A 14377-nucleotide genomic window follows, 5' to 3' on the forward strand; every position below is an offset into this window, starting at 1 on the left:
CCAAATGTCTACCCAAGAAATCTATATTATCTTTTCTATTCCTTTTGAAAGTGTCATCTGAAAGGCTTTTCTCTTGGGAAGAAGCCACTTACCCCACCTTTCATTCTTGTATCAGATTCACACTGAATTCCTTGTGAAGACCACATATTTAATTTTACAAATGAATAATAATTGAAACCCTGGTTCTTCCTAGTTTTTCTTTTGCCAAGTAAGATTTGTGACAGTTTTCTCAACTGTTGTCATTTGGTCTAGAAATTTAACTATACTTTGATTTCAGAAACATCTATTTGCATATCTAAATGGAAGAAAAACAATTCGAGGAGCAGGGCAAGGTGAAGGAATCCACAGTACATAAGATCTCTATTAATGGAAGAGAATAGGTGGTCACTGCATTGACTACTCATGCCTCAACCTGCAAACAATCTAATAAGAAGAGCTTTCAGAAGGTTTACAAAGTCTGTTTATTTAATAATTCACATGGAATAAACTTGCCATTGATCATCTTTAAAAGCTTTTTAATGTAGTATCTTTTAATATTAAGTTGGTTCAGACACTGCTGATGTGACAGCCACTTTCCTGCCTTCCTAAGTTTATGATTGCAAGACTTTCTGTGTCAAAGCCAAGTTTAGAAGAACCCTCATGTAAAGTCCAGCAAGTAATTCAAATTTTAAAAATTAAGTTTAAAATGTTTTCAATAATTCTGCTCAAGCTACAATTATTCAAAGTGTTTACTCTTCCTCCTTCATCTAATACCCTCTGGTTAAAATTAACAAGTTCTAAGTGTGAACATTAAAATACTGTGGAGGAAAATGTAAGAAAATTTTTATTTAAAATAAATTGGAGCTCTTTTTGGAAACCACGGATCAGAGACAAGCATGCAGTAATTCAATTTAACAGCCTTTCACATGCTTAAAAGACTGTGTCCCTCAGAGCATTGACACAACCACTGAACACTTCCCAGAAGCTTCTGGAGTCAAATGACCACAGTGCATTTTCATGAGTAAGAATTTGAAAGGTTATAGTGAGAAACTTTAGAAGTGCACATCAAAGTCTATTGCATTGACAGCCTTTGAAGTGTAGAGCACAGAACCAAGACCATTTTGGCACCTTCACAGAATATGGAGGGGCAGCAGGTTCTATCCTCTCTGGCTAATAGGCCAGTGACACTGCAAGAAGATGTAGTTAGCATTTCAGTGAGGATCGACAGACTTTGTGATAATTTATTCAAGTTCTTTCCATTAAAGATACAGTCGTGTGGTGTTTATATAGACTATCTCATTGTAGGACTTCTCCTGGGACTTGAATATGTCTTTATTTTCTATATTAAGAAGTACACATTTTATCAGTTTCACAGTGTACAACCCAGGACACCTTAACAGAAGTCTTTGGTAGAAACAGAAATCACTCCTAAAAGGAATCAATGAGATCATCTGCTCTGCTAGGGTTGAGGTTTTTGTCCATGCTCCAGTTCCCACCCCCACATCCAGACATCGTACAGAAGAGGCTGAGAAATACTGCCATAGATGGCTTTGGAATCTCTGACTTGGTTCTAACTTCATTAGCTCCATCTAAGACCTCATTCATCTGGCATCTAGATCACTCTTCAGAGTAACCATGAGCCTTTTCTTCCAATTTTCTCAATTTTAGTATATTCTCCATATTCTCATACTCTCCAATGTGCCATGATACAGTGTTTAAATATCTATTTACACCACACCACTCAGCCAACTTTCATCAGTCTGTATACTATGCAGGGTCTCTCTGGTCCAGGAATTGAAAACATCTGAGGCAGCCTCTAGTTTTCCATGGAAGCATTCATCTTTCTTTTCCATATTTATTGACTCTACCTGTCTTTCCCACAGCCTATAAGCTCTATGAGAGATTGACTCCATCTAGCACCCTTGAATAAAGTACAGAATGCAGATTTTAGTTAATCTGTGTGTAGAAGGTAAGAATCTGACGTCAGTTAACCAGTACTTTGAGCTGTAATATGTTGGTACCTATGTAGGAGCTCTTAGCTGAGGTAATGCCGTGTGGATTTGACATCTAAAGATAAGGCACTAGGAATGCTACATAAGAACTACTACTCATAGATCAGATGTAATGGCTCACACTGAAATCTCAGTACCTTTAAGGGAGATATAGAACAAATAACATATATGTAAGGCTATCCTGGTGTTCACATAGTGAGTTCCAGGACACCCTGAGCTACACAGTGAATTCCAACACAGCTACAAATACATGGTAAGACTCTGTCTCTAAAAACCAATATATTCTTTTTAGTATGCAAATTACCAGTAATAAGACACCAAATATGCAACATATGAAAATTCAGCACATATAATAGTTCATTAATAACAAAGGAAAATCAGGTGGGACTTTTTAATATTAAATAAGAATTTTACCATAAATATAAAGATGAATATACAAATCTGTACAACTACATTTAGAAAATTCAAAGTGTCTCTATTAGATAACCAAAAACTAATTCTCATATTGATAAATCTATAGAAATATTTTCAGTAAGATAGACATACCAAAAGGATCCATGAACTGCATAGAAATTAAGAAGTCATCTACAGGGAGGTAAACAAGAAAGGAGATATTGCAGGAGAGCTGAGAATGTCATTGTAAACTGACTTTTCACTCCCAACTATTTGCTCATTTTTAATCTCATGCCTTCTACCACATAACTGACATCTCAAAGACACATGTGGTTTCCTGCCCTATGGAACCAGTTTAAAATGGCTTTAGTCAATGGCAAATAGTCAGGTTTGCTGGTTCTTGGTCAATACCTTAAGTGGCTCTACAGTTTTCTGTTTGCCTTCTTATTCTTCAGCCATTTGTCATGGGGATATGAATGACATACAGGGCAGAACTGAGGCCAGCATACAGGAAGAAATCAAGTCAGCCATATACATAATCAGAATTAAAGCCACCCATCTGAGTCCAGCCCCTGAAAGTATCTCCCAGCCGATTACACACATGCAATAAAGAAACATAGAATGAAACTAAGATTTTGTGTTTCTTTACTATATGTCATTTTTGTGACCATAGCTACCTAATACATGATTAAACTGAGCAATGGGGACACTCTTCCCTTCTAGAAAACAAACCAAAACAAAAACAAAAACCTAAAATACCTTTCTTGAGATTGATTCTTTTTTCTTCTTCTACAAATAAATAAATCAGCAAATTCACAACTGATCAGTAGAGCAAGTGTCTCTCCAGTGAGTTTTGACTACATTCTCCACTGGGCTCCATTTTTCTTCACAGTCAGGCTAACTTTAAAATTGAAAAAAAATTCCCTCTAATTTATAGATATTCCAATGATGTCGTGACATCATCTGTAAAATATGGAGGCAACTTAGATCATTAGTGTAGAATTCTGTTTTGGAGTCTGTTGTGAAATTGTCTTCTGATCATGATGGGGATGATTTCTCTTGAAATACCATCAAATGTGAATATTCCCATCACACTCACTTAAAACTGGACCCACTGGTTGCCAGCTATGGAGAGTGGAGGACTCACGATCCAACCCAAGGATTTATAATCATTGCTATGGAGAGGAGGTCATGAAGTTCCCCCTTTCCCAAATATGTATGTGGTTAACAGTTGCTGGAGGAGACATGTGTTTTAATTCAGTGGTATATCTGCCAATAAGTAGCCAGGCTTCTGGAAGTAATCCATTACCATGTTCCTGTAAGTAATGCCATGAGACTCACTAATTCACAAAGCTATACTTGAATAGACCATTTCTTTGTTACTGTCATTAGTGCCTTATCTGGGACAAGAAGACATTTGTTCATGTCCTCCCAGAAAATGTTCACATGATGGCACCCTTGGTACTGAGTGGGGAGCATTGGGAACCCTAGCATGTGGAGGGGGCAAATCAGAAAAGCTGAGTGGACCCTTCCTCAAGCACCCAGTAATATTTTCCTTTGACCTGTTTAAAATGTAGAGACTTTTTTGTGAAAAATCAATTTCACTGTTAAAAGTTAGAAACCTAACAAAATATTTTAAAATTTTTCTCAGTCTAAAAGTACTACAATTATCATATTTACCTTGACCACATTTCAGGGATTATCATACAATAAGCTCCTGTAATATTTTGACTTGACACTTTGCGTCATAAACTGTATATCTTTGCTCTCTTACTAATGATGAGTGTAAGTCGGGTTTGGCGGGGGCTCAAGCCTGTGCCCTTGGTGTCCTTTTCAGCTCCAAGTTCCTTCTTAATCTTGAAAATGCACTCAGATCTTTCCTATATTGGGTTCACATCTACTGTTCTAGTCTTCAAAGACCAACTTCTTCTTTTTCTTCAACTGTAGTTTATAAGACAGCCTACCAAATAAGGGTTCCTCAGTCCCCCAAACTGCTAGAGACCTGTGTGCCCTTGTCAGTCTCTATGACAGCACATTTTGTTTTCTTTTATTTACAGTTCCAGAAGCATCCACTCCTACTTACATTATTTGACATACTGATAAGTATAAAGTATGTGTATGAGGTCCAAGTTGTCTCATTTATTTTTGTATTAATAGAATCCAAAGCAATACCTGGCATATACCATATGCTCATTATGTGGATGAATGAATAAATGAATGACCTTCTTAGACTTTGTCAACATTTTCCTCACCATCTTTCTAAATATTATGTAACATTTACAGACAGGATGCATGTGCGGCTCCCTCAGTTATCTCATCCACCCAGAGTGCCCGCCCCCCCCCCCAATGCTCAAACATCAACATTCTCCCAATGTGCTCCTATGCATCATCCTTCTGTTACAGGCTTTTACATGTCAATGATCATTATGTGAGCAACTTCAGGAAATCTTTATCAGGTTCTTGAAATTTAGAAAGTGAGGATTCTCTAGGAGAATGCTCCTGGCTACTGCAAAGATGGCTTTCTCTGGAAATGAAAATGGTAGCATTTTTGCTTTAGCAACAGACTTTGGTGATTTTATCTGATATGAGTCAACATTTAAAAACCTATATTTATTAATGAACACGTTTAAAAATTTGATCTGGAAAGTCAAGATCTATACATTAGATCATAGTTTTGAGAGATCACCACTCCCACATTCTTGTTTTTCATTTTTATCTTCACATGATCCACATAACATTTCTTGGTTATATCATATCTATTATTTTTATATATTGTTAATTGCATTATGCATTTTATGTGCACATAACTATATAAAATGGAATGAGTAAACATGAACCCTTTTGTCACTGAGATATTTCAATGTTCTTTAGATAAAAGAAATATAGCCTATAGGCTCAGCATACATTCTTATGGGTAGGTATGGTTATAACACTACCCTTTTATACAAAATTATACATTTGAATTGCTTTTCATTAAGTTCTTTAGATGACTTTTGGGTCCTAACTATAGGGAGCATAAGCACAATTGATGAATGAAGGCTTTAAGGAAAATATCAAAAAACGTTCAAACCTGGGACTGAAATTTTTCCAGCAGTGGGATGGTTTATCTCCATAATGAGGCCATTGTGCAACACCTGAAAATAGAAGACCAGAAAAATAAATCATAGAAAGAAACTATCTTCACTCTCAAGATATGTGGACAGTCAACATCACTCAGTCAACTACTTAGTCAACATTGAAGAAACTTATTACAAAACAGAGCTCTTTTAACCTTCATTTGAAGTAAGTGGTTTTTATTATTATATACTCCAATTGAAGCCAAAAAGGCTAAGAGACTCATGAACTGGAAAAATACATTTATACAAAATCTCCCCACACTTAAAAACATTAATTTTTAAGTATAGTTGATCATCTCCTCCCTTTCATCTAAGTCTTCCTCACTAATGTCAAAGGCCACCTTATTTTTGCATTAAATAACGGCAGGACCTGACCAAAGACAATTGCAGCACAGAAGGGAGGAAGGGACCCAGGATCTGGACCAGAGGGTCCACAGGGGATACATATACACTCCTGTCAATCTATTCAGTGGAATTTAAGAGAGCATTTCAATGTGAAAGGGGCAGTGTCCAAGGGGCAAGTCACAGCTAGAGGTGAAGAATGCAGGCATGTTAAGATAAACATATGGGCAGAGCCAATTGAGAGAGTATAGGAGAGGCCCAGGTTAGGGACTGAGCAGAGAAGTTAACCCAATGATGTTTTCAATGTTGATAAGGCTTCACAAGTTTTCTAGAATAGGACTGATAAGGGAACACAGAATGAGGCAAAATCTCATGCTGATGGCTGAGGAGGTTCTTCTGTGCTGTGACCAAGATCAGCTTTTCTTCTTCTTTTTTTTTTTTCTAACTTTTTAAATTTGAATTAGAAACAGGATTGTTTTACATAACAATCCCAGTTCCCTTCTCCCACCCATCCTCCCCTACCCACCCCCAACTAAAACCTTATCTGTCACATATCTTTTCTGCTCCCCCTGGATGGTGAGGCCTTCCATAGGGTGTCATCAGAGTCTATCATATCCTTTGGGATAGGGCCTAGGCCCACCCCTGTGTGTCTTGGCTCAGGGAGTATTCCTCTATATGGAATGGGCTCCCAAAGTCCACACCTATGCTAGGGATAAATACTGGGCTTCTACAGGAGGTCCCATAGATTTCTGAGGTTTCCTCACAGAAACCCATGTTCCTGGGGTCTGGATCAGTCCCATGCTGGTATTCCAGCTATCAGACTGGGGAGCAAGAGTTCCCGGATGTTCAGGTCAGCTGTTTCTGTGGGTTTCACCAGCCTGGTCTGGACCTCTTTGCTCTTCACTGGTCCTTCTCTGCATCTGGGTTTCAGTTCAGTTCGGTGATTAGTTATGGGTGTCTGCTTCTACTTCCACCAGCTGCTGGATGAAAGCTATAGGATGGCATATAAATCAGTCATCAATCTCATAATCAGGTGAGGGCACTTAAGGTAGCCTCTCCTCCGTAGCTGAGATAGTTAGCTGGTGTCATCTTTGTAGATCTCCAGACATTTCCCTAGTGCCTGATTTCTCTGTAAACCAAAAATGTCTCCCTCTATTATGATATCTCCGTTCTTGTTATCATGTATTCTTCCCCTGACTCATACTTTCTGCTCCCTCATGTCCTCGGCATCCTTCTTCTTCTCCCCTTCTCATTCTCCTAACTCCCTCCTCCCTCTTCCCGTGCTCCCAGTTTGCTCAGCAGATCTTGAACCTCTCCCCTTCTCCAGGGGACCATGTATGTCTCTCTTAGGGACCTCCTGGTTTATTAGCTTCCTGGTGGCGCATGCCTTTAATTCCAGCACTCGGGAGGCAGAGGTGATCTCTGTGAGTTCGAGGCCAGCCTGGTCTCCAGAGTGAGTGCCAGGATAGGCTCCAAAGCTTCACAGAGAAACCCTGTCTTGAAAAAACAAAAACAAACAAACAAAAAACCAGGATCTCATCTGTATAGGTTAGGCTAGCCTGAAACTCTCATTGATCCCCTGCCTCAGCCTTCCATGCCTTCATTTTGCCAAGACCAGCTTTTCAGTGTTCCCTTAAGGAAAAAAAAAAAAAAAAGTAGTCATTTTGGAAAGGAAGATCTCAAGACAGAGAAATAATTCTGTAAAGACTCAGTTGATTTTCCTTTCCAAAAAGGCTACATAACAGAAGACAGAAGAAAATCATCTGGACATGATCATTACCTCCTCTTTTCAGGATGAGCTATGAAGCATGGGGTTGATGAGGTTGTTGACAATTTCCTTATTCTCGTGTGACAGAAGTACCAACAGGGCATGACTAAGTTTTGCCTGATTTGTTTGGTTCATGACTGGAAGCTATTACAACTTAATGATGTTTTCATTTATTCATTATTTAATGTTTTACATTAAGACATAAGTCTTAATTTATATTCAATAAATATAATACTTGCAAAAAAAGTAAACATAGCTTAGGATAAGACCTAAGGTCAGTTCCTATCCATTATCTCAACAAGGACATACATACTGCTGGATGCTTTGTCATTTGACTAGGAAACCTGGAAAGGGGGGGGGGAGCAGAAATTGTGCTGTTGTTGTTCAAGAATCCAAGATCTGCTAGATATACTCAAATTACTTTACCTATTAATGGAGGATGCCATGATGGCTTGGGGTCAGGCTCAGTAACATAAAGTTGAATTACTATAGATGAAAATTTTCTGATACAGAAACAAAATACTAAAGTTTTGTTTTGTTTTAAACAACTAGGTGATATTGAATATACTATCCCAATAAATCCAACATGGATTGTTGGATCTTCAGCAAGTTAAATGTAAACTGTTCCTGCTTCACTGTCAACAGAGGGTAGGCCTCTCTTTCTATCCTCTACATGACAGAAGCATTCCAGTGACACAGTACACAGAAGGATTTTGAGTTCATACCAGAACAGTAGTGACAACAGCCCTATAGCATGCTGAGGTTCAGATTTAGTGAACCTTGATACATTTATAGGCTAAAGATACATGGAATAAAGGAACCAATAAAAACCAATTCTTCCTTGAACAAGAAAAGTCAGGAAAATAAGAAAATGAGACGGTGGGATCTGTTTCTATAAGCTTTCTGGTCATACTATGACAGAAGTCATCAGTAAGAAAACTTCATGGGTAGCCTTTCAAGGTTGGATGTCCTAATCTGCTGTGCTTATGTATCCACATAGGTCATATGAGGAATGGCCACTGGTGAGAAAAGCAACTCTCTAGCAAGCATTAAACCCCACCATTCAGGGCAGCACACCATATGGAGAGCCTTGATAGCAATGCCTTGCTTTTCTTTTGGCATCACCAGGTTTGTACACAGAGCTGGCCAGAGAAAACCCTTGCCAGTGTTAGAACTGTGCTATAATTTAACTCTGGTGTGGCTCATTCTCAGCATCCACCCAGCACAGCCTCCTTCTCTGTGGGGGTGGGGGCTAAATGCCAGCCGGAGGTGCTAAATCTCAGTTCTGCTGAGGACAGGAACAAAAATACCAAGCTAAATTTCACTTGAAACAATTATCCGCACACTGAATCATTCTTCTCTTCTAGTATCTCTGTTGCCCTCCTGACTACCTCTTTGTAATAGCACTGCAGTGCTACTCACAAAAGACAAAAGTGAGTGTTCTTAGCTAAATATAACTGAACTGATAGCGTTGAAATTAATTAACGCTGAATTTTAATCACGTAGCAAATGTTAAGTGTCAAACGTGAAAGGGTAGTTGGTAAAGGTCAAGGGACATATGTCAAAGTTTTGTGAAGGGAAAGCTAGCGGCAGTTGATTGAAATTTTTCACAGAAGCAGCATTAGGGATCATAATTAACTTGACTGCTGTCTGCATGTAATATTTCCTGCTTGAGACTTTTACCTGATCAATACTTAGCTTTAAGCAAAACTACAAATTTGTTTGATGTTTGGCACAGGAAGCTAGCTGCCATTTCTCATTGTCATTTGCTGTGACGTTTATACAATGAAGCAAGCACATGGGCTGGGCTGGGCTGAGTTCCCATCTCTAGAAAGGGCTAACTCTACTCCCTCACTTGGCACGCACTCTCCTTTTAGTGTACAGTGTGAGGTGAGAAGATACCATAGGCTCTTTTCATGGCTCCGGACTCATCACCCCAGAGCTAGTACTGTCTCTGAAAAACTGCCAGTGACCTGGAATCGTGGGTAGTTCTCCAGCCTTGCATGTGGAACTTTGCCCAGTATTTGTTTTCAAATATTTCAGAAGCCAGAAGACTGTATGCTGACATAAATCTTACCTACACACTTCAGTGTGTTGTGTAATCAAATCTTCACCGGAAACTCAGACACGACCCTGTCACCTCTTTATCAAGCATTTATTTGGAAAGCGTTTGTAGATGACCCCCTTCCTATTCTCATCTAGCCAAGACTTCAGTGTCTAGAATTTTAATACAAAAGTTTAAATAAAAATGTCCTGTTCTATGGCTACCAAAAAAAATGGGACAGAGAATCTTCAGGACTTTAAGAGAGATTTTTAAAATTTATGTATAAACTGTGGCACAGGGTGCCCATGGGTGCTACTGCCTATGAAGGCCAGAAGAACTAGATCAGATTTCTTGGAGCTGGAGGAAAAAGCAGGTGTGAGCAGCCTGCTGGGGGCGCTGGGAACCAACTTGGGTCCTATGAAAGAACAACGTATCTTTAACCAGACTTTTCTGATCAGCCCATTCAGGGACTTTATAACTTTTCCTCACGTGGATTTCATGACGTTACCTTCAATCTGACCATTCAGGTCCTTCTTACTGCATATTAAATTATTTCAAAATAAGGACAAACCATTCCCTGGAACTCTTATGTGAGATTTGTCCTTTGGCAGTGTGTTTAGATTGGACTGTTTTCTCCATATTTTACATGTTTTATTCTTCCTAGACCTTTCATTGTTTGGTAGCTTCTCTAAATTTCACTTCTGCTTGATGTTTCAAAAGCCTATTCTTGCCAAGAATAGAATTTTCGATAGTGCACTAACCTCTTTAGCAAAGTATCAGGCCTACTTAAAATAAGGACTCTCTTTCTTTCTCAAGGGTTTTATAGAGTGACAGCCTAATGATAGTCAAATGATAATGTATTAATGATGGGGTGATAAATGTATACCTTAGAGTGATGTGAGAGATACAAGTTTAAAGGAAAGTAAGTCTTTTTATAAACTCCTATGGAAGAAGAAGAAAAAAACTGTAACGCAGCACAAGAAAAACAAACAAAGCATAAAAATTAAAAACTGATATTCAGCTCAGTATTACAAGCACAGGCCTGTAATCCAAGTTGCTTGGGATACTGAGGCAGGAGAATTCCAAATTCAAGTATTATCTGTGCCACAGCCTGAGTTCAAGGCCACACTAGACAAGTTAGTAAGACCCTGTCCAAAAATTAAAAAGGGAGGGAGAGTGCTTGGGATACAGCTAAGTTATAAAGTGCTGTGTGCAAGATTCTAGGTTCAATCCCCAGACCATCCACGCAGACACACACACACACACACACACACACACACACATTGATCCATTATGGAAAGCAAGAAAACCATTTCAAGACTACATTTTCTTTGCCTGTATCAAAACTGAACAATAGCATTAGGGAAGATATCCAGAAGAATATTAATCTATCCAATTTACTGTTAATCCTCATTTGAAAAATTCACTTAATTTTCAACAAACTCCACATAGCTCTGCTATGTTAGGTACAAAGAAGGGGCAGGCAGTAATGATGAATAAATTTGTACTAAACTTGTCTGTAATTATAAGAGAAGACAGAGAACAAGAGACTTAAGGCAATCTAGATCATAACAGATGCTCCACAAGGAAGGAGCAATATTCAATGTGAAGCAAATATTTAACTTTGTTTTAGAACAAAGTGATTCAGGTCAAAGAGGTCAGTGAGGGCCATCCAACAGAGGCAATACTGAAATTAAATATTACAACTAATAACGACTATAATAAATGCACTTTTATCAGCTATAGAAAAACTCATTAAGGATCACTCATTACATTAAGAGCCAAACAGATATTTAACTAAATCTTCTGATTGACAAGACTAGAACAGAAGTCATATCTTTTCTCCAATGAGAAGATAATGGGAGCTTAAAGAAGTTGAGTACTGACCCAAGATTTCACAAACAGTAGGTGGCTGACCTCAAACTATAGTTAAATATTTTTAACCCTAATCACTTAGGATGCCCCTGTTAGTTGGAAATTCAGTTAAAGAAGAAAAAATGGAGAGCATAATATGACTTACCATTAAAATAACTATGCAATGTGGTCAATTCAGTAAAATAAGCCAATTGAGTGGAGCAATGAAGCTTAAGGGATTGCATGGCACCAGGAGGCACACATAATTGATAAATCAAACTGCTCTCTCATAGGAAGCCAAGAATACTCTGGCACAACATCTTGAAAGCTGTGCAGAGGGAAGGAATCTTTCAGACTAGTTCAGAATGTGAGGGGACATAGATACAGCCAGTGGTCTGGGGTAGAGCATTGAAGAACTTGGAGGCCCAGAGTCTTCTAATGTCTTCTAAAGTCTTTTATAATACAAACTATTATAAAAAGGTTGTACTATCTCAGAGGCATCTGTAGGGATCACATAAGATGGTCAGGCCCTGTTACCAGATGAGTTCATAGAAAATGGCAACTGTTTCCACTACACACAGCACATACATTTCAACTTCTGGCTCCAATTAGAATACACTGTGTGGATTTGGGAGCACACATTTGTCTGTGCAACACATATTTAATCCATCATCAGGAATGGTTATTAATTGATAATGAGTATAAATACTAATGTTCTTTTTGTTTTGTTTTTGAGACAGGGTATCATTATGCAGCTCTGGCTGTTATGGAACTCACTATGTAGACCAGGTTGCCTCAAACTAACAAATATATGCTTGTCTCTGAGTCCCAAAGTACTGGTTTAAAGGCATGTGTCACTATGCCAGGATACAAATACAAATGTGCCATAGAAAAGCACTTCCCAGAAGCTTATAACCCTTTATGAAAAAATTACAGTTAAATGTACCTACTGGTCTGTTCCTGTTATGTAGTAATATATGTTTGATCATCATATTGGATAGATATTAAACAAATATCTATTGATTTTTTAAAAAATTAAATTGGATTAACTGGATAAATATCAGGAGTTTCTTCTGGTTTTATTATTTGATTGGGCTGTTGTTTAACTATTTTACCAAACTTTAGATTTCCCTAGACACAAAGTTCTACTATACATTTACTTTTAGGCTTTTAGCTACATATTTCCAGAGTTGCTTTGTAATGACTTTAGTTAGCATTTCTTACTCAATGCTATAGTGGGAAGATATCCCAGGAACCATGCTGAGAAGTCATTGAAGGGACATGGTCATAACTGACTAGAAAATGTAAGAGTGAGTTTTGAATCAACAACAAGGGGCACCCAGTTTGTAATGTAAAATATGTCCACCAAACCAAAAGAATAAATCATCAATCTCTTTCTTTAGGTAAAATCGGAAAAAAATTACAAAATATGCAATAGTATCTCAAAAACAAAAGCATTAAGATAATCTCATTTATTATTCAACTCAAACACTCCCTATATGAAATTTTTATGACCAGAAATGTTCAACTTTAAGTATTTTTCTGATGCTGGAATAGTTCTATATACATAAAATATCTTGGAAAGGGTACCTACTCAAGTAGGTCATATAACTTATGTTTCATATATACTTAATATTCTAGTCTAAAGCTAATGTTATGGGATGTTTGCCTAGGGAGCCTATATTATGATCCAACCCAAAATATCAGATGAAATTTTCCATTTATTGTATCATAGCACTCAAACTTTTCATTTTGGGAGCATTTTAAATTTCATATTAAGATCATTCAACATATAGCATCAACTTTAGCAATTTAATGATTCTTAGTATAATGTAAGAATAAATTTGAAATTGTATTTGAGAAGTTCTATAAGCAAAGGCAAAACTTAAATAGAGTCAGCATGTTAGTTCAACTGTTTATAAAACCTGCCCACAGGAAAAACACAAAAAACAAAAATAACATGAAGTCCTGAAACAAATAGCAAGGTAATCTCTCATATTTACCTAGATAGTGGAAATCAGAATTAAAAGCTGGTGTTTAGAGCTTTCTTATTCCTTTGACTCAATTTCTCTTTCTTATTTCTTTTTTTGTGCTTTCTTTTCTTTTCTTAGTTTTGCTACTATTTTTACATTGTTATTAGTTCACTGAGAGTTTCACAAAGCATGCTTTGATTATATTCAACCTCTCCTTTTAGCTTCAATTTCAATAACTAAAACTTATCTTCAAGTTAATGCATATAAGCCTCTAACTCTTCAATTTCAAAAACACAATTCTGGGACTAAAGAGATGGCTCATCAGTTATGAATACATGCTTCTCCAACAAAGGACACTGGTTTAATTCCCAGAATCTGTATAACAGCTCACAACTTTCTGCGATTCTAGTGCCAAAGAATGTGAAGTTTTCTTCTGGTCTCCACAGACACCAGATACAACTGTGATGCACATTTATACATGTAGGCAGAACATTCATATATATAAATTTTTAAAAATCATACTTGAAGTAATGCAAAGGGGCATTATAATATACACACATAGTTCAAGAAGTACTGATAATGAGCACAAATGAACTCAATACCAGCATAAGAATATAATATTTTCAACAGGCTTAAATGTGTGTGTATTCTCTAGCCTGCTTTAACTCTGAACATTATTTCCATGATGCAACTCCTTTGAAGCATAATGCTGTGGGCTAACCATGACCATCAATATAAAGTATGGTATTGAATAAATATACCATGATTTTATAGTTTTATTGGTATATATTATACATGAAGTGCTTCATTGTAATATTGTTATACATACTTATAATATACAATTGACGTTTATCATATTCAGCTTATTACTCTTGGATTTCTTCCTCCCAATTATG

General features: G+C 37.4%; 1 protein-coding gene across 2 annotated transcripts in view; it reads right to left on the minus strand.

Annotated features, from left to right (window-relative positions):
• Window positions 1-14377, minus strand: part of Sugct (succinyl-CoA:glutarate-CoA transferase) — a 755657-nt gene that overhangs the window by 102553 nt on the left and 638727 nt on the right. The window contains exons 13-14 of one of the 2 annotated variants that reach the window (XM_027409390.2): window positions 5455-5518; window positions 2538-2576 (exon numbers count right to left, since the gene is read on the minus strand). In XM_027409390.2, coding sequence (XP_027265191.1) covers window positions 2538-2576; window positions 5455-5518 — 103 coding nt within the window. The remainder of the gene's footprint in view (window positions 1-2537; window positions 2577-5454; window positions 5519-14377) is intronic. The other variant, XM_027409391.2, reaches the window with a different exon arrangement.

The sequence above is a fragment of the Cricetulus griseus genome, chromosome 3 (genome assembly GCF_003668045.3).
Source record: "Cricetulus griseus strain 17A/GY chromosome 3, alternate assembly CriGri-PICRH-1.0, whole genome shotgun sequence".
Taxonomy (NCBI): domain Eukaryota; kingdom Metazoa; phylum Chordata; class Mammalia; order Rodentia; family Cricetidae; genus Cricetulus; species Cricetulus griseus.